The sequence below is a fragment of the Vicugna pacos genome, chromosome 17 (genome assembly GCF_048564905.1).
Source record: "Vicugna pacos chromosome 17, VicPac4, whole genome shotgun sequence".
Classification (NCBI taxonomy): Eukaryota; Metazoa; Chordata; class Mammalia; order Artiodactyla; family Camelidae; genus Vicugna; species Vicugna pacos.
The window spans coordinates 23,965,037-23,987,152 of record NC_133003.1 but is presented as its reverse complement, the minus strand read 5'-3'; the positions used below and the strand labels follow the sequence as shown (position 1 = coordinate 23,987,152).

General features: G+C 35.1%; 1 protein-coding gene and 1 long non-coding RNA gene across 34 annotated transcripts in view; one reads left to right on the top strand and one right to left on the bottom strand.

The window, feature by feature from the left end:
- Positions 1 to 19,991, bottom strand: part of LOC140686767 (uncharacterized) — a 46,635-nt gene extending 26,644 nt beyond the window's left edge. The window contains exons 1-2 of the long non-coding RNA XR_012060661.1: positions 19,879 to 19,991; positions 10,894 to 10,969 (exon numbers count right to left, since the gene is read on the bottom strand). This is a non-coding gene — a long non-coding RNA (uncharacterized lncRNA). The remainder of the gene's footprint in view (positions 1 to 10,893; positions 10,970 to 19,878) is intronic.
- PBRM1 (polybromo 1) overlaps positions 1 to 22,116 on the top strand; it is a 102,238-nt gene that overhangs the window by 65,136 nt on the left and 14,986 nt on the right. For 13 of the 33 annotated variants that reach the window (XM_072941443.1, XM_072941452.1, XM_072941442.1 and 10 more), the window contains 8 exons: positions 3,929 to 4,114; positions 5,005 to 5,162; positions 5,789 to 6,052; positions 10,954 to 11,099; positions 13,137 to 13,294; positions 18,684 to 18,867; positions 19,432 to 19,642; positions 20,268 to 20,469. In XM_072941443.1, the coding sequence (XP_072797544.1) occupies positions 3,929 to 4,114; positions 5,005 to 5,162; positions 5,789 to 6,052; positions 10,954 to 11,099; positions 13,137 to 13,294; positions 18,684 to 18,867; positions 19,432 to 19,642; positions 20,268 to 20,469 (1,509 nt within the window). Of the gene's footprint in view, positions 1 to 3,928; positions 4,115 to 5,004; positions 5,163 to 5,788; positions 6,053 to 10,938; positions 11,100 to 13,136; positions 13,295 to 18,683; positions 18,868 to 19,431; positions 19,643 to 20,267; positions 20,470 to 22,116 lie in introns of all 33 variants that reach the window. The other 20 variants (XR_012060660.1, XR_012060659.1, XM_072941431.1 and 17 more) reach the window with 3 other exon arrangements.

Genomic DNA, 22,116 nt, shown 5'->3' with positions numbered 1-22,116 from the left:
GCATAAACACAAAAGCATTCCCCTCCCTTAAAAAAGAAAAGGAAAACAGTGGAAGAGGAGATGATGGCGGTTAAAATTCTGAAACTAGAAAACAGATGGATAAGTTGCTAATGCTGGCTTCAGTGCTAGCACTGGATGAAGACCTTAAGCAGGCTAATTCCTGTCTAGAAAGGTGCAGGGCTTAGAACACCGTGTACTCCTGAAAAGTGGAGGTCCACAAGCGTCTGGAAACAGAAGAATTAGTTCAAAGTCTAAATTTAAAGGAGTTGAACCTCCAGATTACCTCCCCACCCTTCCAGTGACTGTTTATCCCTAAAGATGTAGATTCAGGGACAACAGGCAGACTTCAGGGTGGGGGTACAGTTCTGAAGAGGGGGATTATGAAAGGATTTATTCTAAAGAGTGAGACCCCTGACTCTCTTAACTACTTATCTCCTAAAATGCTGGCAGTCAGGCTTATAGTTTTGAGAAAGGAGATTTTTTTTCTTGAGAAATGGACCAGGCATTGGGGAAAAACTGAAGATAACATCTGGAGGTCCTCAATGAAATCCATCAGTCAACCAGCTCTGTGTACGTGTAGAGAGCTTCTGGCCAGTTTCTTTACCATTTTACTTTCAAATAGGAGCAGATATTTATTTAAATAGGACTGGATATTTAAGGAAAATCTAAGATGTAAGAGATAGAGCAAAACAAAAAGAAAAAAAGGACCTTTGAGGAAACAAAGTGAAGGCAGCAGGAGAAAAAAAATTTTTTTAAACCAACTAAACTAAAATTTAAACCTTCAGAGAGATGACAAGCTACTACCTCCATAAAACAAGAACAAGAGGCCATAAATAATGAACATTCACAGAACAGAACATTTCTTAGAATACGGCAAACCCACAGAGTGAGAGAAAATATTCACAAATCGTTACATCTGATAAGGGTCTAATACCGAGAATATTATAAAGGGCTCCTTCAATTCAACAACAAAACACAATTCAGAAGTGGACAAAGGATTTGAATAGACATATCTCCAAAGAAATTATACAAATGTCCATAAGCATGTGAAAAATGTTCAACATCATTAATCATTAGGAGAATGCAAATCAAAACTGTGAGATACCACTTCATACCCTTTAGGATGGCTTTTATCAAAAAAAAGGAAGATATACAAGTGTTGATGTGAATGTGAAGAAATTGGATCCCTCATACATTGCTGGTGGGAATGTGAAGTAGTATAGCCACTGTGGAAAACAGTTTGGCAGTTCCTTAAAAAGCTAAACATTGAATTGATCTGTCAGTTCTGTTCTTAGGTGTATATCCAAAAGAACTAAAAGCAGGGGCTCAAACAGATACTTATATTCCAATGTTCATAACAGCATTATTCACAGTATCCAAAAGACGAAGTGACCCGTGTCTATCAGCAGATGAACGGATAAACAAAATGTGGTATTTACATGCAATAGAATGTGATTCAGCCATAAAAAGTAATGAAATTCTGATACATGCTACAAAGTGGATGGACCTTGAAAACATGATGCTAACTGAAATAAGCCAGACACAGAAGAACAGGCACTGTATGGTTCCACTTATCTGGGTACCTGGAATACCAAATTCATAGACAAAGGAGATTAGAGGTTACCAGGCTATGGAGAGGAAAGATAAGGAGTTATTACTTAATGATTACAGTGTTTCTGTTTGGAGTAAAGGAAAACATTCTGGAAATAGTGGTTACGGTTGCACAACATTGTGAATGTAATAAATGCCACTGCATTATACACTTAAAAATTATCAAAAAATGGTGAATTTTATGGGATGTATCTTACCAGAATTTTAAAAATTAATGTAATATACAAAAAAAATCCATTGAATTATGCACTTTAAAAAGGTGAATTATATGGTATATTAATTATATCTCAAGCTGTTTAAAAAAAATAATAGAGTAGGGTAGGGGGATATGTTGACATTGTTTAACAGAACAAACTTGAGTAGTAAATAAGCCATAGAGAACTAATGCACAGTATGGTGAATATAGGCAACAGTATTGTCCTGTAACTGTGTAGTGTGATAAATATCGCTACAATGGCAACAGTATATAAGTAGATCAAAGTAACACATTATATACCTTCAATTTATATAATATTATGTATTAAACATATTCAATTAAAAATTGTTAATGGTAGCAGAAAGAAAACGTTTAGAGAAGGATTAAACGATAAAATTGAAGAAATCTCCAAGGAAGTAGAAAAATAACAAAGAAAGAAAAAAAAAGATAGCTAAAAGATCAGCTCAGGATGTCCAGAGTCCACATAACTGCAGGACACGGCTCTGCTAAGCTTTCTGCCACTATGTAACAAGGATCGCCTTTCTTCCACTTTCCAGTAACATTTCCTTCTTTTTGAGCCTTCAGTGTCAAGTCTTCAGTGTCCATTTCCCTACTAATGTCTATTCAAGGCTACCTAGGCTTTTTCTGTCGTACTCCTCAGAGTTCTAGTCTCTCCTTGCTGCCCAATTCCAAAGTCACTTCTATATTTTTTAGATATTGTTACAGTAACAATCCTTCTATTAGGTACCAAAAATCTTATCTAAATACCATCAACTCAAAAGTCCCAAATCTCATTATTTAAATTATCTAAATTAGTGTATGTGTAAAGGTCTGGCTATGATGCATCCTGTGACCCAATTCCTCTTCATCTTTGAAACTGAAAAAACACATTCTCTACACTTAGAATATAGTGTTGGAACATGGATAGGATAACAAAGACATTTCCATTCAAAAAGGGAGGAATGAAAAAGGAAAAGAGTCTTCATTTCCAGGCAATTTCAAGATCCAGCCAGGCAGATTTCATTAGGCTTCAAGGCCTGGAATTAGTTCTCTGTGGCTCCACGCTTTGCCATCTGGATCGTCTTTTTTCATGAAAGGTAGCACATACTTGCAGCTGAGTTGTTTTATCAGCTTGTTTCCTATCTCTAGAATTTTGGGAGATTTAACAGCCTTCGTTCATTTTATACTCTTATCTTTTTCAGGCTAGTTGACAGTGCTCCTGCTGGTATAAAATTCTCAAGAACCTTGTGAATCTGCTGCGTATGTCGCAGGGATTCATTTGGTTAATTAACTACTAGATAACATTTTCTATCAAAATTAGGAAAAATTTACCAATATTAGAGAGGAAATGGAGAAACAGATCCCCTTGTAGCCAAACAGTGAGGGAATTAAATTGATATAGACTTTTGAGGGTTTTTGGAACATGCATTTTAAAAACATTAAATGTGTTTATTTCCAGCTCTTCCACTTATGGAAAATTATTCTAGGGAAGTAATTGAAGTGGGCAAAGCTTTTCCCTAAAAAAAAAAAAAAAACTATGACATTTGCAAACGATGGCTTGTTTGGGAGCCATTAAAATGTCTTATTGAACAAAAATTAAAATCTTGAGAAAAGCATTTTATCTCAGGGAAAGTGTTAATGATACATTAAGTGTATGCATATACAGTTTACAGTATATTGTATGATATTCATATTCCATATCTCCTAAATTCTAAGATTCCATTAACTGTGATATAACCATGTAATGACTGTTAGAGGAAAAAAATTTCAAAGCCATTAAGATGAAGAAGGTATATAGGAGATTATCTCTAGGATTACATGATTTACAAGTGACCTATTTTCTTCTTTATACCTTTCTGTATCATCCAGAATGACTACATTGAACATATGTTATTAAGGTTATTATTTTTATTCTGTAGATCCTTTATTTATATATTTATTTAATTAATGGCAGATGGTTGTAATTCAGAAAGACAGTTTTGAGTACAGGGTATTGGAAATATGGATGTCATACTGTTTGTCCTGAATCCTGCCTTTAAATATATTGGTGTGTGTTGTTTGAATCCTATAGCTGATTCCAGCATCCTTTTCATGAGAACATTTTTCTTATTTTTACCCAAGAAGCTGAAAAAAGTGAAGATTCCTCCGGAGCTGCAGGCCTCTCAGGCTTACATCGTACATACAGCCAGGATTGCAGCTTTAAGAACAGCATGTACCATGTGGGAGATTATGTCTATGTGGAGCCCTCAGAGTCCAATCTACAACCACATATAGTCTGTATTGAGAGACTGTGGGAAGATTCTGCTGGTACGTCCATTTTAAATTGAAGGGCAGATTGGTGAAAAGTGATTATATTATTCCTCCTTGGTCCTCAGGGGAAAAAAATGTAACTCAGACATTTTATGTCTTCCAATAATAGTTCTACAGTGAGTCAATGTAAGTACCTACTATATGAAAAACAGGGTTGAGCCCATTTGGGCAGTGACACATTTGAGTTAAAATAAATGCAACTTCTGGAAGTCTAGTTGAGATTCATTCTTTCAACTGATAATTTATTAAAAACACACCGTGAGCCAAACTCTGTAAGATACCAGAGATTCAGAAGAACAAAAGGCTCATGTTTGTCCCTGACAAAACCACTCTGGTAAAAATCACAAATTAAAGAGATTATTATAGAGAGAAATGTGCCTTGGCTTATAATTTGATTTCAGAAAAGCTTCCTAGAGCAATTGCCTTTAGCTTGAAACATAGAGAATGAATAGGAGTTAAAGAAGCCAAAAGCAGGCAAAAATGAGATCCAGACAATCCAATTCTTTCAGCTGTTGATCATGTAAAATACCTTTGTATTCCTTCGTCCAAGTGCTAAATATGACCTTTGGTATGTCTTATGTCCTTATACGCTTTATGTGTGTCCTTACCCAGCAGAGTAGAGCAGTTCTCTCCTCATCTTCCTCGTTCTCTTTATTATACATTTTTTTAATATGGGGGAAAGTAGCATGTTTTAGACCTCATTACACTTCATTATTTTAAAGTATTGTTTCTTCTAAGATAATTATATTAAGGAACCATAGCCTAAAAAGCACATTGCTAGGTTCAGGCCATGGCAGGATGGATAGAGTATTGCTCATTTTGCAAGAATGTGTAATTTCTGTTAATGGTAATTTTTTTTTCTCTGTCTCTCTCTTTTTGTTTTTGAGGTGAAAAATGGTTGTATGGCTGTTGGTTTTATCGGCCAAATGAAACATTCCATCTGGCTACACGAAAATTTCTAGAAAAAGAAGTTTTTAAGAGTGATTATTACAATAAAGTTCCTGTTAGTAAAATTCTAGGAAAATGTGTAGTCATGTTTGTCAAGGTAAGAAACTCATTAGTCCCCAAAGAATAAATTATTCCATGGGAATGAAATTCACATACACAAAAAACTGATATTTACAAAATTGATAGCTCTGTTTTAAATTGTGTGACTTTTTTTAAAGCTGTGTCTCTGGCTGTTTGTAAAGATTTGGGGAGAAATTAACCTGAACATGATGATGAAAGCCCATTTGCTGCCTACACTGTATAGCTCTGTGCAGTTAGCTTTAATTTTGTTACATTGCCAGACAGACTTTTAAGGAGGACACTTTCTGAAGGATGATTGTAAGTTTTCAGTGTGGTTTTTAGGTAATAAGGTGTACTTTTTGTTTGTCTGTCTAATATATGCATGTTCCTGAAGCTTTAAGGAAAATTAAAGCTGTATGAAATACTAATATATTATCAAAGGGAAAGTTGGTAAGCTAAATAAGCTAAACAGTATGTATTGAGTAAGACAATTCTGTGTAAGGAAATACTCCTAGATCTCCAGCCGTTTACCATTTGTTGTTAACTGTCAAAAGGTCTTAACATTTTAGCTTTTAATTCTTCGCTTGGTTGTTGTTTTTTGTTTGTTTTTTTGGTTGATTGGTTTTCAGAAAATTCTCCTAATTATGTTCTTATATCCACCAGGAATACTTTAAATTATGCCCAGAAAACTTCCGAGATGAAGATGTTTTTGTCTGTGAATCACGGTATTCTGCCAAAACCAAATCTTTTAAGAAAATTAAACTGTGGACCATGCCCGTCAGCTCAGTTAGGTTTGTCCCTCGGGAAGTGCCCTTGCCTGTGGTCCGAGTGGCCTCTGTATTTGCAAATGCAGATAAAGGGGATGATGAGAAGAACACAGACAACTCCGAGGACATTCGACCTGAAGACAGTTTTAACTTGGAAAAGGTATGTAGATAATAGCCATACAGAAAACAACTTTACATTTCAAAGTATTGATTCCAGAAAATAAACGAATAAAGTATTCAAATTAAGAAGTAGAAAAAGAGCAACAATATAAAACCTTAGCCAAATAGAAAGAACGGAACTATAAAGGAAAGAGATTAATGCTAAGGATACAGAACAGTACAACTGAAAAGTAGACTTTGACAAGTCCAGTGAGATAAACTACCAACTATCCTAATAAAGGAAAAAGAAGGGGATTAAGCTTGACATACAATGTGGAAGAAGTATAAAGACTTGTACATTTCTTTAGTAAACTTGAAAACCTGAGTAAAATGAGTAACTTTCTAGGATAATGCAAATTACCAAGGTGGAATCCAGAAGAGAGAACACATGTAAGTAACATGAAGAAAATTCTTTTAAATATCAAAGAGCTCACCCCAGAGAGTACTCAGGTCAGATAATTCTACAGGTGAATTCTTTTAACCATTTAAATTATTTCAGAGCATGGAAAACAAAGAAAACTTCCTGGTTTGTTTTACAAAGCCAGAATAATCTTGATTCCAAAGCCTTATAAAATAAAAATAGAAAACTATAGTTCATTCTCACTTTATGAATATTGATGCAAGAAAAATCTTGGGGGAAAAGTGTTCTTATAAGTGAAATCAAGTTAGTCATTCAAGAATAACATAACCAAGTAGAGAGGAGTTCATTCTAAGAATGCAAGAACAGTTCAAAATTTGGAAAATTCAGTAATATGCTTCATTATATTAGTAGATCAAAGGACAAATTACTTGATCAAGTACCTGTCTTGACTGATTTAAGACTTTAGAAGGATATTTCCTCAAAGTGATTTTTTTTCCTCAAAGTGATTTTTAAAAATTGTATTTGTATCTCAAGCCTAAAACCTGTAAAAGAAATTCCTTGTAAGTTATACACGTGACAGAAGTGCTTGCTATATTTTTCTGAAAATACCCAATGTTATTGGACAAATAAAAATAGTAAAAATATTGACAATAAAAGGCAAAATTATTTCTTTGCAGATAATGGAGAAATTAACTGAAAAGTTTTTGAAAACAGAATTCAGCAAGTAGAAATTTTAAAATCCAAATACAAGTCAGTAGTTTTCTTATACAAATATAATAATAATTTTGAAGACTTCTAAAAGTAAAATGAAAATGTTGAATATTTTAACAACTGTTGGAAAAATCATATGGAAGATAGTACCCTATTCACATGAACAACAAAAAAAAATACATTAAGAAATTATCTTAAAAGGAGAATATGGAACCTGTGGGAAGAAAATCTAGAAGGGCATAAAATACTTGAATAAATTATTTTGGAACTTGGCAAAATTATTCTAGCATTCTTATGAAAGAATAAATACATGACAGTTACCAGAAAAATTGAAGAGTAATCAAGAGTGCTTTACCCTGCCAAATAGTATTATATTTTATAAAATTACATTAAAAAATACTGAGATATTAGCTCATGATCAGTCAATGGAAGGAATAGGCTTTTCACAATTAAATTCAGAACATAAAGATAGTAATTTGTTTATTCGTTTATTGTAGTTTTATGTATTTTATTTTAACTTATTTTTAAATAATCTTAGACTTAACAAATGTTCAAAGTACTTAACAAAGATAGTACGAAGACATTCCTTACATTCTTCATTCAGTTTCTGCAAGTGTTAGCATCTTGTATAAGCATGGTACAAGGATCTAAACCTGGAAGTTAACATTAATACCGTTTACTAATCTAGAGGCCTTGTTTGTATTTCCCCTGTTGTCCCCAGTGGCCTTTTTCTTTCTTTCTTTCTTTCTTTTTTTTTTTTTGACTAGTTTTATTGAGATATAATTGGCATATAGCACAGTATAAGTTCAAGGTGTACAGCATAAGTGATTTGACATATATATAATGAAATGATTACCACAGTAAGTTTAGTGAACATTTATCATCTCATATGGATACAACATTAAAGAAATAGAAAAAAATTTTTTCCTTGTGTTGAGAACTCTTAGGATTTACTCTCTTAACAGTTTTTACATAAAACGAACATCAGTGTTAATTATATTTATCCTGTTGTACATTACATCCCTAGTACTTATTTATTTTAAAACTGGAAGTTTATACTTTTTGACTGTCTTCATCCATTGCACCCTCCCACTACCCCCTGCCTCTGGTAACCACAAATCTGATCTCTTTTTCTGAGTTTGTGTTTTTGAAGTATAGTTGACCTACAGTACTATGTTTCTGGTACACAACATAGTTATTTGATATTTCTGTACATTCAAAATGACCACTATGATAAGTCTAAATGTTGTCTATCACCATACAAAGATATTACATAATTACTGAATATATTCCCCACACCATACATTTCATACTTGTGACCCATTTATTTTATAACTGAAAGTTTGTATAAAGGTAGTACTTTAAATCAGCAAGAGAGGATGGAATCAAATGATATTGGAAAAACTGGTAGCCACTTGAATAAAAAGAAGAAAATAAAACCACCTGAACTCTCCCTTATTTCATATTGCAAAATAAGTAAGATATAAACATAAAAAAAGAAATATAAGTTGCTAATACAAGTACATTTACTATTATTTACTTATAATGTTTTATTCATTTGTAAGCTTGGAATGGGTCCTTTATATGCATGATATAAAACCCAGTAGCCATGAAAGAAAAAAAATCACTTTATTGATTTACAACTGAAAACATCAATTAGTTTAATAAAACAGTCTAAGGACTACTATTTCTAATGTACAAAGAGTTTGAAGTCTAGGAAAAAAGTTAACACTAGAAAAATGGGCAAAGAACCAAATAGATCATTTATAGAGGATCATTCAAAAACATAAGAAAATCTATTAATCCAAGTTTTTAAAATGTTCAACAAACAGATTAGCAAGAGTTCTAAAGACTAATAATACATGCAGCCTGGAGTGGGTGTGGGTCAGCACACTCTCATCTCCCATCAGTGCCATTCCCTTTGACCCTATCATTTGATGGCAGGGAATGTACTTTAACATACTACTCAGATCGGTACACCAAAAGGTGATGTCAATGTTGTTTGTAAAAGCAAAACCCTAGGCTGAACCCAAATGCCCATGAATGGGAACTGAGTTGTCTGCATCCATTCATATAATGCAAACTGTGCAGCCAATGAAAAGAATTAACAGGTTGCAGAATGGAATGTGGTTCCATCATTACTCAAAAAAACCAAAAATGTATGTTTACATATATGGATGTGTAAACAACATGGAAAACTATACACTAAACTGGGTGGTTATCTTTGGAGCTGGATCACAGAAGATTTATTTGTAAGACTTTACACACGCTAATGATTGAATTATTTCCAACAAATATACTTTTTATATAAAAAGATAAAGTTTTTAATTTTTTTTAAGATAAAGTTTTTAAATTGTTAATGTAAAAACTGGAAAAAAATTGAATTTTTGGTGTCTTAGGAAAAAAATATCCATTTTAGTGTCCTAACAGTGTTATGAGAGAAAGGGAGCTTGGAAAAGAACATATTTTTTACATTTTACCAGTATGTCTGGGAATCATAGAGATACTAATTTTAAAAGAAGAAATATCAATGGAAGTCAGTGTGGGAACTAACTTAGATTTGTTATTATTATTATTACTAGAATTCATAAGTCCCCAGGGTCCTCTGTATGGAGTCACTTTTTTAGTCTCATGTCTTTATTTTAATATTGCATGGCATTGCATGGCATTCCAAGAACTTGTTGAAAGAATAACTAGAACAGAACCCATTCCTAAAATGAAAAGATACTCTTAATCTCAGGACTTTATAGCTTCCATTCCTTCAAGTGCCTCTCACCCATCATATATTGTGGGATCTCTCTCATTCTTAAGGATTTTCCAAGAAGACCATTTCAGTATCACATTTGAAGTCATAAAGGTCAAAACATTAAATTATTTGGGCATTCTAAAGGAGACTTTTTTGAGGTTGACGTTTCAGATATTCTCAGAGGACAAGGAGATGCAGTAGAAAATTTGAGGGTTCTGGAGTTTCCTCAGCTTTTATATGCTTTAGAGGTATATACTCAAAACACCTAGTGCTGTGCTCATTACCTGCTAGGTTCCTAGTAAGTGACATTTCTTATTTCCATTAGTCAGAGTATGTTTTCTTTTTTTTTTTTCTGCCAAGACTAAAACAAAAATAATGTTTGTTAACTGGTTTGCATGAGTCAGGCATTGTTCTGTGTGCTTAACATGAATTGTTTCATTTAAGTAAGCTTCCTAACAACCCCATCTGAAGGGCACACTATCTTCATTTTACAAATGATGACCCTAAGGTTTAAGAGGTCAAGTAATTTGCCCAATGTCAGAGCAGCCAGTAGGTGACAGACACTAATTTATTCAAAAACAAAGTGTGTGTGTTTATGTCACAGGGGCTATACTGTTTCTTTCCATGTTGGAATAAATCAAAGTGATCAAAATGTTAAATCTATCCATTGTTGATATTAAGAAATTGAGAGCTCAGTAAATGTGGTGAAGAGAAAGCTTGTATAGAATTTGCTCCTCAATCTCTACAACAGTTGATGAGGCTGCTCATGAACACTGATAAGTCTTCTCAAGTGTTTTTTGGCTAAAGCAGTGCGAATGGGAGAGGGAAGGAGAGGGGAATAAAAGAATCTTGGAGTAACATTATTTTAGGAAATTAATGAGAAATTTAAAGTAGTTACAATATTTGATAAGATTTTCTTATTTTAGTAACCTATTTTGGTTTCTTGTCTTAATCTGAGCTTCTATTTATGGTTATTTTTTTTCTTTTAAGTTAAAATGAAGGAAAGCTTGCTTTCCTTTCTTACCTCCTGTACCCACTTCTTGATTGTCAGCTGCCTATCTTCAATCAGTTTCCTTTGCCACAGGAGAAAGAAGATGTCCCTGTGGAAATGTCAAATGGTGAACCAGGTTGCCACTACTTTGAGCAGCTCCGTTATAATGACATGTGGCTGAAGGTTGGTGACTGTGTCTTCATCAAATCCCATGGCCTGGTGCGGCCTCGCGTAGGCAGGTGAGTGTTATTGAGGTGGGGAGGATGAAATTGGGTCTGAGAGATTTGGAGTCAGTAGAAATTCATCATTTTAGGCTGAAAACAAATGTCCTTTGGCAGCTTCTCCCACTTCCTCTCATACCTTACTCTCCCTGCTTGTGCCTCTAGCCACACTCTTCTTTCCCTCTTTAAGTTCCTCCCATGAACTTTTTTTTTTCTTTTTCTTCTACTATTTACTGAAGTCTCAATCCAGAAATCTTCTTGCCCACTTCATATGGTGAACTTCTTTAGCTTAAATTTGAAATGGCTCTTCCTTAAGGAAGACTTACTATCACCTTCAGACTGGGTTACATCTCCCTGTTACACATTCTCAGAGCACCAAGTTTTCCTTCTTAGAGCACATATCAGTCATATTATCAGGTTTCCATAATGAAGCTGCAAACACCCTGGGACCCTCTTTTTTTGAGCAAAAAAGAAATATATGCCTTTATATCCCATGCTTCAAACAGTACATGAGGCTCAGATATTTAATGAACAAGTAAATGGGTGAAAGTATGGTTGAATGGCCTAGAACAGCAGTAAAGGAGTCAGGGTACAGGGCTGGGCAGTAGAGGACAGTAGATAAGGACAGTAGTTGGTTCCAAAAGATTTTGGTATAAGTCCCAGCCCAGGTATTTAATATCCTTAGGCAAATGATTTACCTCTCTGAGCTTCAGTTTCCTCATCGTATTTGTTCATCATTCAATAATTGTTTATTATAAACCTACTGCTTATCAGGCTCTGAGGGTACATTAATGAATAAAACAGACAGGTATCCTTAGTCCCATGGATCTTTATTCTGCTGAGAAGACAAATAATAAACATCACGAATAAGTAAAGTATATAGCACGTTAGATCATGATAAGTGCTATGGAAAAAAATAGAGCTGGCTATGGGGAATCAGGAGCATCATAGTCAATGTGGGGAGTTCAAATCGTTAAGATGGTGTGTAAAGCCCCACTGAGAGCTGACAGTTGAGCCAACACTTGAAGAACCCAAGGAAGTGAGTAATGTGAACATCCGAGGAGAAAGCTTTCTATGGAGAGAGAACAGCCATTGCAAAGACCTGAGAGGGAAGCATGCCTGGCCTGTTCAGATCAACAGAGCTTATTACAAGGGGAGTGAGCTATGCACGAGTTACATAAAAGATATGAGGGTCGGGAGTGCGGTGCAAATCTTGTGGGCCTCTGAAAACATTGTAGGGATGTGGATCTTTACTGAATGAAATGAAATATCATTGGATTATTTTAAGCACAAAATGACATCTGGCTTAGGTCTTAGCAGGATTGCTCTGTCTGCTGATTGTTGAGAGTAGACTGTAAAGAGTCAAAGGTAGAAAAGCAAGGAGATCTGCTAGGAGGCTGTTGCAGTAATCCAGGCAAGAATGATGGTGGCTTAGTCCAGTAGTCAGATGAGGATGAGGTTACTGCTTCATGTCAGGAACCATAAGACTCTGGGGATGATAATAATACCAACTTTATGGTGTGGTTGTGAGAAATGGTACAGTATCTTACACAGAGCAGTCAGATGTTAATTTTTTTCTAAGAAGTTGTTATCTTGATTTCATCAGATTCTCACAGAGTAAAGAGATATTAGGCTTGACCTTCTAAAAGGTTATGAACCATAGCCTTAATGTGACCTGACCCCAAATGTTGATAGTCTGTGTTTTTATTGAGCTTACAATTCCAATAATAGATGCTTACATCTTAGGAAGAAAACCTGGGAGCCAGCTTAAACTATTAAGTTACATGCCTTGGTAATATGTTTTAAAAAAATTTTTCCCCTCAGATGAGTAGCCAAGTGTTCACTTCTTTTTTTCCAGTGTCTTCTCATATGATTAAAGGGGGAAAAAAATCAAGGGAATTGTCTTACTATCAAAACAACCAATGGAGCTCCTCTAAATAGTATATATCATTAAGTTTCTGGTTAACAGAATTTTTATTAGATTAATCCTGTCATAGGAGTGAAATCCATCAGAATTCCATTTTAATGGAATTTCTCCATTTTTTTTCCCACAAGAATTGAGAAGGTATGGGTCCGAGATGGAGCTGCATATTTTTACGGCCCCATCTTTATTCACCCAGAAGAGACGGAACATGAGCCCACAAAAATGTTCTACAAGAAAGAAGTGTTTCTGAGTAATTTGGAAGAAACCTGCCCCATGACATGTATTCTGGGTAAGTATTTAAGCTTTTATTTAATCACATTCATTCCACAGTTGGTTGAATAGTTCTTCTGTCCTAGGCACTGTTCTAGGTGGTATACAGCAATAAACAAACCAAAATCTGTGCTCTCTCAGAGACTTAGAATAGGGCAGAGGTTGGGGAGTCAGTAAGTAAATTAAAATTAAATTATAGAACATCAGATAGTAATTAGGGCTATGAATGAGAATAAAGCACAGGAAGACGATAGAGAGTAATGTTGAACGGAGGTCCTCTTTTAGGTAATGTGGTCAGCAAAAGCCTCTCTGATAGATGACATGTAAGTAGAGCCCTGAAGGTAGTGAGGATGAGGGAGAAAACCATTCAAATATCTGAGCTTTTCCTCCTTTAAGGCATAGCAAACACCAAATGCAAAGACCTTACGGCAGAGTATCTGGGCCTGTTTGAGACACAATAAGAAAGCAGGGTGGCTGGAGCAGGGCAGGGGGTGTGGTAGGGCACTGAGTCATGGTAGGTCTTATAGACAGTGCAGAGATTGAGTTTGGAACAGATAGAAAGTCCTGTGAAGAGGGGTCTGATCAGAGTAGCCATGTGAGCCGACATATACATTAGAGGAATCCCTGTGGCTGCAGTACGGAGATTGTGTTGTAAGAAGAAGGGAGAGCAATTAAAAGACCTTTACATTGTCTTTTGGATTAACCCTGGTAATGTTATTGTTCCCATTCCAGAAATGTGAAGGAGTCTTGTTTTGATTTCTGTTCAGTCATCCTACTGAGTGTTCATAGTGGTATTGCTTCTCAGATCTAGTTATATTCGTCATACACTGTCATCGTTTCCAGCTATTGTGTTTCTTCTGGCTCTGAATTAACTCGACAGCTTACTTAGACCAGCTACTATTTACATCTTTTGGAATGGTTTTCCAAAAGCTTTATATTGATTACACTGGATTATAAAGATGAAGAAGCCACCTTGCTTACGACCAAAAGGAGATTTGCAGATGAAAAAGTATTTTACACTTTATAGACTTTGTTTGATCTCTTTAGTGTTTACCTAGGTTGGTTTTGGTGCTTTGAATACTCAGATAAACTATTAGAATTAGTGAAAATATCAAGATCATCTATATTTCTATTTATCATCACTAAGCAACTGGAAAATTAAAAATTTTAAATACGAAATTTACATTTAGTACCTAGGAATAAATATTTTAAAAGATACCTAAGACTGACATATGCACACACTAAAACAAAAAAAAACAAAAAACTGTAAGAAAGTTATCAAGAGAAATTAAAGAAGACCTAAATAAATGAAGTGACCCATCATGTTTATAGCTGAAAGACAGTATTATAAAGATGTCAATTCTCCCCAAGTTGATATATAGATTCATTGCATTCCAATCAAAATCCATTAGGTGTTTTTAATTTTTTTTATCCTTTATTAAATGAGGCTTCCTAAACTCATGTCTTTTCCCTATGTTTTGGGGACTTGGTAGGAACCTCAAATCAGGGTAGAGACAACACATCCATTCCAGGGCCACTAGTCATTTTTACTCTTTAGTTGTGAGGAGAAATTTTACCTTTTCCAAATCCCCATTTTTTCCTTCTGTGAAATATGGAAAATATTAACTGTCCCTTCTCTGAATTGAAAAGCCTTGGGATTATATAAGTGAAGTGCTGTGTAGGTCCACGGCAGTGATAATAATGATAGCTATTTTAAGCTTCTAAAATGTTTCTGACCTTTTTTTATATGTTTTACATTTTTTGCATTTAAATGTTTAATAAGTAGTTAGCTATGAACACTCCTGTTAAGGTCAAGAGCAAAATAGGAATGTCCTTGTTGTTGTTCTGAAGTCTCTAGCCAGCACAGTCAGAAATAAGAAACAAATCTCAAATAAGGAAATTGAGGAGATGAACATTCAAGAGAATCAACCAGGAAGTCATGGCACATAATAAGAGAAGATGGTTGAGTATAAAATTAATAATAAATTAGTTGCCTTAAAAGATTCAATAATAATAAAAAGATAAAATTACCTTGGAATATATTTGACAAGATATGTGCCACATCTCTATAAAGAAAGTTTCTTATGCTACATTTAGTGCATTTAAAAAGGTATGCTTGAACAAATTGAAAAGCATATCATGTGCTTGAATAAGAAGTCTCAGCATCATAAAGATGTCCATTCTCCCTAAGTTAATCTTTAATGTGATCTCAATAGGAATTTTCTTGTGAGGAATTTGAGACTGAATAAACTGATTTTTTCAATCATGTCAAATAAGAAACAAAAACCAGGAAAATTCTGTAAAACATAGTGAGGGGGGGTGTCTGTCTTTACAGATACTAAAACATAACGTTACTGACCCAAACTTGAGTCCACCTACTGCGATAAAGCCAGTCTCCTGACACCCAGTTGTGGTGAACAAGTGCAGTGTTTATTGCAGGTCACCAAGCAGGGAGTTGAGGCAGCTAGTGCTTAAAAGACCCAACTCCTTGATGGATTTCAGGGAAAGGTTTTTAAAGACAGGGTGAGGGTTTCCATTTTTTACAAAAAGACGGGATAAGAAGAGGATTGTGGGGTATATGGTCAGCTCATGGACAGTCTTCTGACTGGTTGGTGGTAAGGTGGTTGGGAGTCAACATCATCAACCTTCTGGTTCCAACCAGTCTTGTTTGACTGTTTTCCCTTCCTTCTGTATTTTTCTCCTTTCTCTGATTAAATTTATTCTTTGAAACTCCGGAAAGGCCTAGGAGGCAGTTTTTCTACAGATAAAAGGCAGGCGGAGGACATGGGGGGATCTGACCCAAGAAGACCCCATAAGGCCCTGCTTGGTTACAGTAACACTATAATAATTTAAGTTGTTTATGATTTACAAGTAAACATTATTTGAACAGAATAGAAAGTTTAACAGTAGACTCAGATATAATTTAATTTATGATAAAAGTGGCATCCCAGGTAAGCGGGAAAAGATGGATTTTTCTCAAAGTAGTATTTAGATGCTAGTAGCTATTTGGAAAAAGTATCCATTCCTTACATAAACTTCGAAATAAATTCCCAGATAAACAACAGGCTTAAATGAACATAAAATGAAGTAATAAATACACCAAAAGAAGTGACAGGGAAGAAATTTTTATAATCTTTGACATAAAACCTAGAACCTATACAAGAAAAGATTGATAAATTCAACTGTGTAAAAGGTTAAAATGTTTGTGTAACCAAAACTGGCAGAAGCAAAGACAAATGACAACTCTGAGAAAATATTTGCAATGTATATCATAAACAAAGATCAAATTTCCCTCATATGTGAGCTCCTATAAACAATTAGGAAAAAAGATTAACATCCAGTAGGAAAATGGGCAGAGATTAAGAGAGAGCAGAGAAATGTTATCAGTGGGTCTTAAAAGAAAATAATGTACAAACTCAGCCAATAGAGAAATGCAAATTAAAACTACCCATATGCTGCTTTTTTTTTTTAATTACCTGTCAAATAGTCAAAGATTCATATGTTTGTTACTACTTGAGAAGAATATAGGGAAGTGGCATTTGCCCACTTTGTGGTGGGTTTATGAATCAGGATAACCTCTATGGAAGGTAATTTGATAATACCTATAAAAATTAAAGTGTACATACCCTTTGACCCAGCTTTTGTACTTACAGAAATTTATACCTCAGTTGTATTCATCCATGTACAAATTGATACATGTCTATATCAACATTGTGTTGCTTCAGTGGGAGAGCAAAAATTTGGAAACAACCTAAATATCCATCAGTAGAGAACTAATTGAATAAATATATTTATACTAGCAGTGCTCCTCAAGATATATTATTTTGCAACAGAATTTAGGTATAAAACAGTATGTGATATGCTGCCATTTGTAAGTGTGTGTGGTAAACATACCATGAAATGCAACCTTTTAACCATTTTCAACTGGACGATTCCAGTAAGTCCATTGACAGTATTTTGCAACCATCACTACTGTCTATTTCTAGAACTTTTCATCATCCCAAATAGAAACTCTATACCCATTAAGCAATAACTACCCATTTCCACCTCTTCCAGCCCCTGGTAAGCACTGTTCTACTTTCTGTGTCTGAATTTTGCCTATTCTAGGCACCTCATATAAATAGATGCAAAATTTGTCCTTATGTGTCTGGTTTATTTTACTCAGCATAAATTAAAAGTTCTCAAGGTTCATCCGTGGTGTAGCATGTATCAGAATTGTATTCTTTTTTAAGGCTGAATAATATTGTATGTATATATAACATTTTGTTCACTCACCTGCTGATGCACATTTGGGTGGTTTCTACCTTTTGGCTACTGTGAATAATGCTGCTATAAACATTGGTATGTGAGCATCTGTTTTGAGTCCCTGCTTTCAGTTCTTTGGGATGTATACCTAGAAGTAGAATTGCTAGATCATATCACAACTCTGTTAAACTTTTTGAGAAAATGCCAAATTGTTTTTCACAGCAGCTATACTATTTTTACATTTCCACCAGCAATATACAAGGGTTCCAAACTCTCCACATCCTTGCTAGCACTTGTTATTTTGTGGGGGTTTTGTTTGCTTGCTTTGTTTGGCTTTTTTCCCCTTTATAACAGCCATCTTCATGAATATGAAGTGTTATTTCATTTCAGTTTTGATTTGCATTTCCCTAATGACTAAAGATGTTGAGCATCTTTTCATTAACTTATTGGCTATTTGTATATGTTCTTTGGAGAAATGTCTATTTAAATCCTTTGCCTGTTTTTTAATGGAGTTACTTGTATTGTTATCATTGAGTTGTAGGAGTTCTTTCTATATTCTGAATATTAGATTCTTACCAGAGATACAGTTTGCAAATATTTTCTTCTTATGTGTTGTCTTTGTGTCCTTTGAAGCTCCAAAGTTTTTAATTTTGATGAAGTCCAGTTTACCTTTATTTTCTTCGGTTGCTTGTGATTTTGATGTCACATTTATGGAACAATTGCTTAATAGAAGGTCACAAAGATTTACACCTTTGTTTTTCTTCTAAGAGTTTTGTAGTTAATAGTTCTTACATTAAGGTGTTTGATCCATTTTGAATTAACTTTTGTTTATGGTAGATGGTAAGCTTCCAACTCCATTCTTTTACATGTGGAAATCCACTTGTCCCAGCAATAGCTGTTAGAGACTGTTCTTTCCCCATTGAATTGTCTTGACACCCTTGTTGAAAATTAACATAAAACCCAATTGTATGGGTTTATTTCTAGATTTTTAATTTTAATTTTACTCCATTGATCTATATATCCTTATGCCTGTGTATAGCCTTTAAATCTTCTAACTTTTGAATCATGTGAATATATTAATTCAAAAATAATATGACTTTAAAATAATTGTTAGCTATGACCAGAGTTTACTCCTTTAATTTCTCTCCAATTTTCTCTTTCAGGAAAGTGTGCTGTATTGTCATTCAAGGACTTCCTCTCCTGCAGGCCAACTGAAATACCAGAAAATGACATTCTGCTTTGTGAAAGCCGCTACAATGAGAGTGACAAGCAGATGAAGAAGTTCAAGGGACTGAAGAGGTTTTCACTCTCTGCTAAAGTGGTAGATGATGAAATTTATTACTTCAGGTAAACTTGAAAAATTAAGGCAGAAAGAGCACTTCAGTTCCTAATAGTAAAATTGATATCAAAACAGCATAGTCCAGGGTAGGTTTTTTTGTTTTTTTTTTTTAATTAGGTCTTAAACTAAAGCAGTATACATTTCAGATAGAAAATATTAATTCATTTAGAGATTAAAGGAAAATCATCATCTGCTGAGATGTGGTAACTGCTGTAATAGTCCTTTTGTGTAGACTTCGGTAATTATAACATGGAGGCAGAAATCCTTGGTTCTGGGACACAGCCTGTCTATTAAGAGATTGTGCAGTTCCTCAAACTGTGAAAATTCTTTTTACTATGTATAGGCAACTAGATCCCAATTTTGGATCCAGTGCCTTTGTGGGTATTGAGCAGAATCCTTTAAAAACAAGCATTTGTAAGTAGGTGTGACTTTGTAAGTGCACGTTTTGATTCTTTAGTGGATATTGCAGATTGCAGGAAGTTGTTTCTAGATATTAAGGCAGAGCATTGCATTCTGATCAATTCTGCAATAATGTTAGCTGATTTCATTTTATTTTATGTCACTTCTTTTAGAAAACCGATTGTTCCTCAGAAGGAGCCCTCACCTTTGTTGGAAAAGAAGATCCAGTTGCTAGAAGCTAAATTTGCTGAGTTAGAAGGTGGAGATGATGATATCGAGGAGATGGGAGAAGAGGATAGTGAGGTCATTGAGCCTCCTTCTCTACCTCAGCTCCAGACTCCCCTAGCCAGTGAGCTGGACCTCATGCCCTACACACCCCCACAGGTGAAGGTGACAAGTTCCGGTTACTTATCTCATTCCCAGCTTTGATTTGCAGCAGATTCAAATTAAGAAGTAAAGAGATATCTAGCTCCTACATTATGTGACCATCAACCTAGAATTCTACAGGAAGGAACAGATTTTTTTTCCTTTCTCGGTGCTATTAATAATTTAAAATGTAATATCTTATTTAAATTTCATAGATACCTGTTTTCAATGGCAAATTTAATTAGAAAGCTCACCTTGCCTTGTATTAAAAACAATGAAGAACTGCATCTCCTGTTACTCTAGCTTTTATTGCTCATATCTTTTTAGTCTCTCCTTTAAGACCTCATCCTCTGGTTGAGGAGCTCCCTGTTGGTATTTTTTTCTCATTCAGAATTTTCTCAAGACTTAATTGTGAGGTCACCATTACAGATTGCAATCATGGAATTTAGTGAAACTTTCATTTATTTCTTATATGGTAAGAGGCAAGGAAGAGCTGTGTTTTGAACAGGAAAATGGCCAGCTATAAACTGAACATGTCTATAAAACAGTAGCTGTTAAATCACATGTTCCTGGGTTCCAGAAACTTTGAGCAGTTAACCAAATGCAGTGTTCTGATGCACTATAAGAGCTTTCTGTCTTGCAGTCTACCCCAAAGTCTGCCAAAGGCAGTGCAAAGAAGGAAGGCTCCAAAAGGAAAATCAACATGAGTGGCTACATCCTGTTCAGCAGTGAGATGAGAGCTGTGATTAAGGCCCAGCACCCAGACTACTCTTTTGGGGAGCTCAGCCGACTGGTGGGGACAGAATGGAGAAACCTTGAGACAGCCAAGAAAGCAGAATATGAAGGTAAATAGAGCCTAGGCACAACTGTCTTCGGCTTTCTAAGCAAGGGAGCGTTTTCAGCAATGCACGTACATAGACAGGTTTTACTCTCTTGTTCTTACCACTTGCACATGAACTATGTGTTGGGGACTGTCTCAAATGGCTCCCATCCAGCAGTTTAAGTGTCAGCCTTGTCCTGATTGAGCAAGTGCTGCCTCTGACTTGGCCTCTGATGCTGGTGTGGTTTTTTTTTTCCCCAAAAGTTTTCAAATACTTTGCTATTAAAAATTGCATGATTTTCTTCTTTCGTTGAGTCCTGTAAGCTACACACGTGTTGAGCTGGGGAATGATTTTGTACAAGGATGTTAAATATAATTTTGGTTAAAATTCATCCGAAAGGGGGCTTTCAAAATCAGTGATCTTCTATTACGGCTCTTGATAAGCCATATGTATAAACTCCAGACTGAGGCTTGGCTGAAGCGCTTGGTTTCCTAGGCCATTCCTGGCCTGTGTCGTGTCTGCATCCATAGCTACTTTTAAGTAAGGTGCTTGGGTTCTCTTTGATAAAGCTCAACTGCCTTCATTTTCCTGTTCTCTGTGATTACATTATTTTGGATTACAAACTATCATTCAAGGATTTGGTGGTTCTTAGCCACTAGGGACAATTAGTTAACAGAGATTTTTGGGGTTTTTTGTTTTTTAGCATGTCAGGTATGACTTTAACAAAGAAATGAATAGTAAACATTAGATTAGGCAGGACTGTTGCCCTTACAGCTGTACTACTTTTTCCATTTGGAGTTGTATATAATATTTTATTTTGCCAGTTTAAAGCCTCTCTCAATGATTGACCACACTGATCATCATTACTCTTCTTGGCTGGGTCCAAATCCATTATTTTCCAGCCAACATAAAGAAATTAATTGTTAAGGCTGCCTCCTTCATTAAAGTTTATGGAGTTTCCAAAGAAACTCCTGTAAAAAAAATTATCCTTTTCATTTATTACAGTTAGTTGAAAATTATCTGACAGGCTTCCCCAAGGATCTTCTGCAGAACCCTAATCCTACAAGATGCTCAGCCAGAAAATATCTGTGGAAAAACCAGTTTGAGAAGCACTCCATACACTTTCTATCTTGGAAACTTACATTGCATATTGCTTTTAATATCTTTAACCTTGTAGTACAGAACCTATTTTTCTCAACTGGCTTTTCCTGAAACTTGATCAGGTATTCATGTAATACCTGCTAATATCTTGAAGAACGAATATTTCACAGAACATTCTTTGAGAAACCCTTGTGAGTTCTGTAAGAACCTAGAACTTTGGAGAGCTTTGATATTTCTAACCTTAGTGGAAGTTAAGACCAGATATATCATTAAGCTGGAGAAATGTTAGAAATGAAGCTCACCCCACATAGCTGGAAAGCCTTGTCCAGGACCAGCAAAGCCAGTACTGCATAGCTGGTTATTTAGAGTAGAGCGAACAAGAGTAAGAAATGTGTCTGGAGAAAACATAAAAGTAAAAATGCTAGAGCAGAAAAGAGAAGGAGAAATAATGGCTTCTGGGAAGTTCTCCCAAATTCAGAGGGGAGTCTGAAATTCAGTGAGAACCTAGTGAAAGGAGTTATATGACTCAGCAGTGTCTGCCTATGATAGAAAACCTGAACTTTTGGTGTT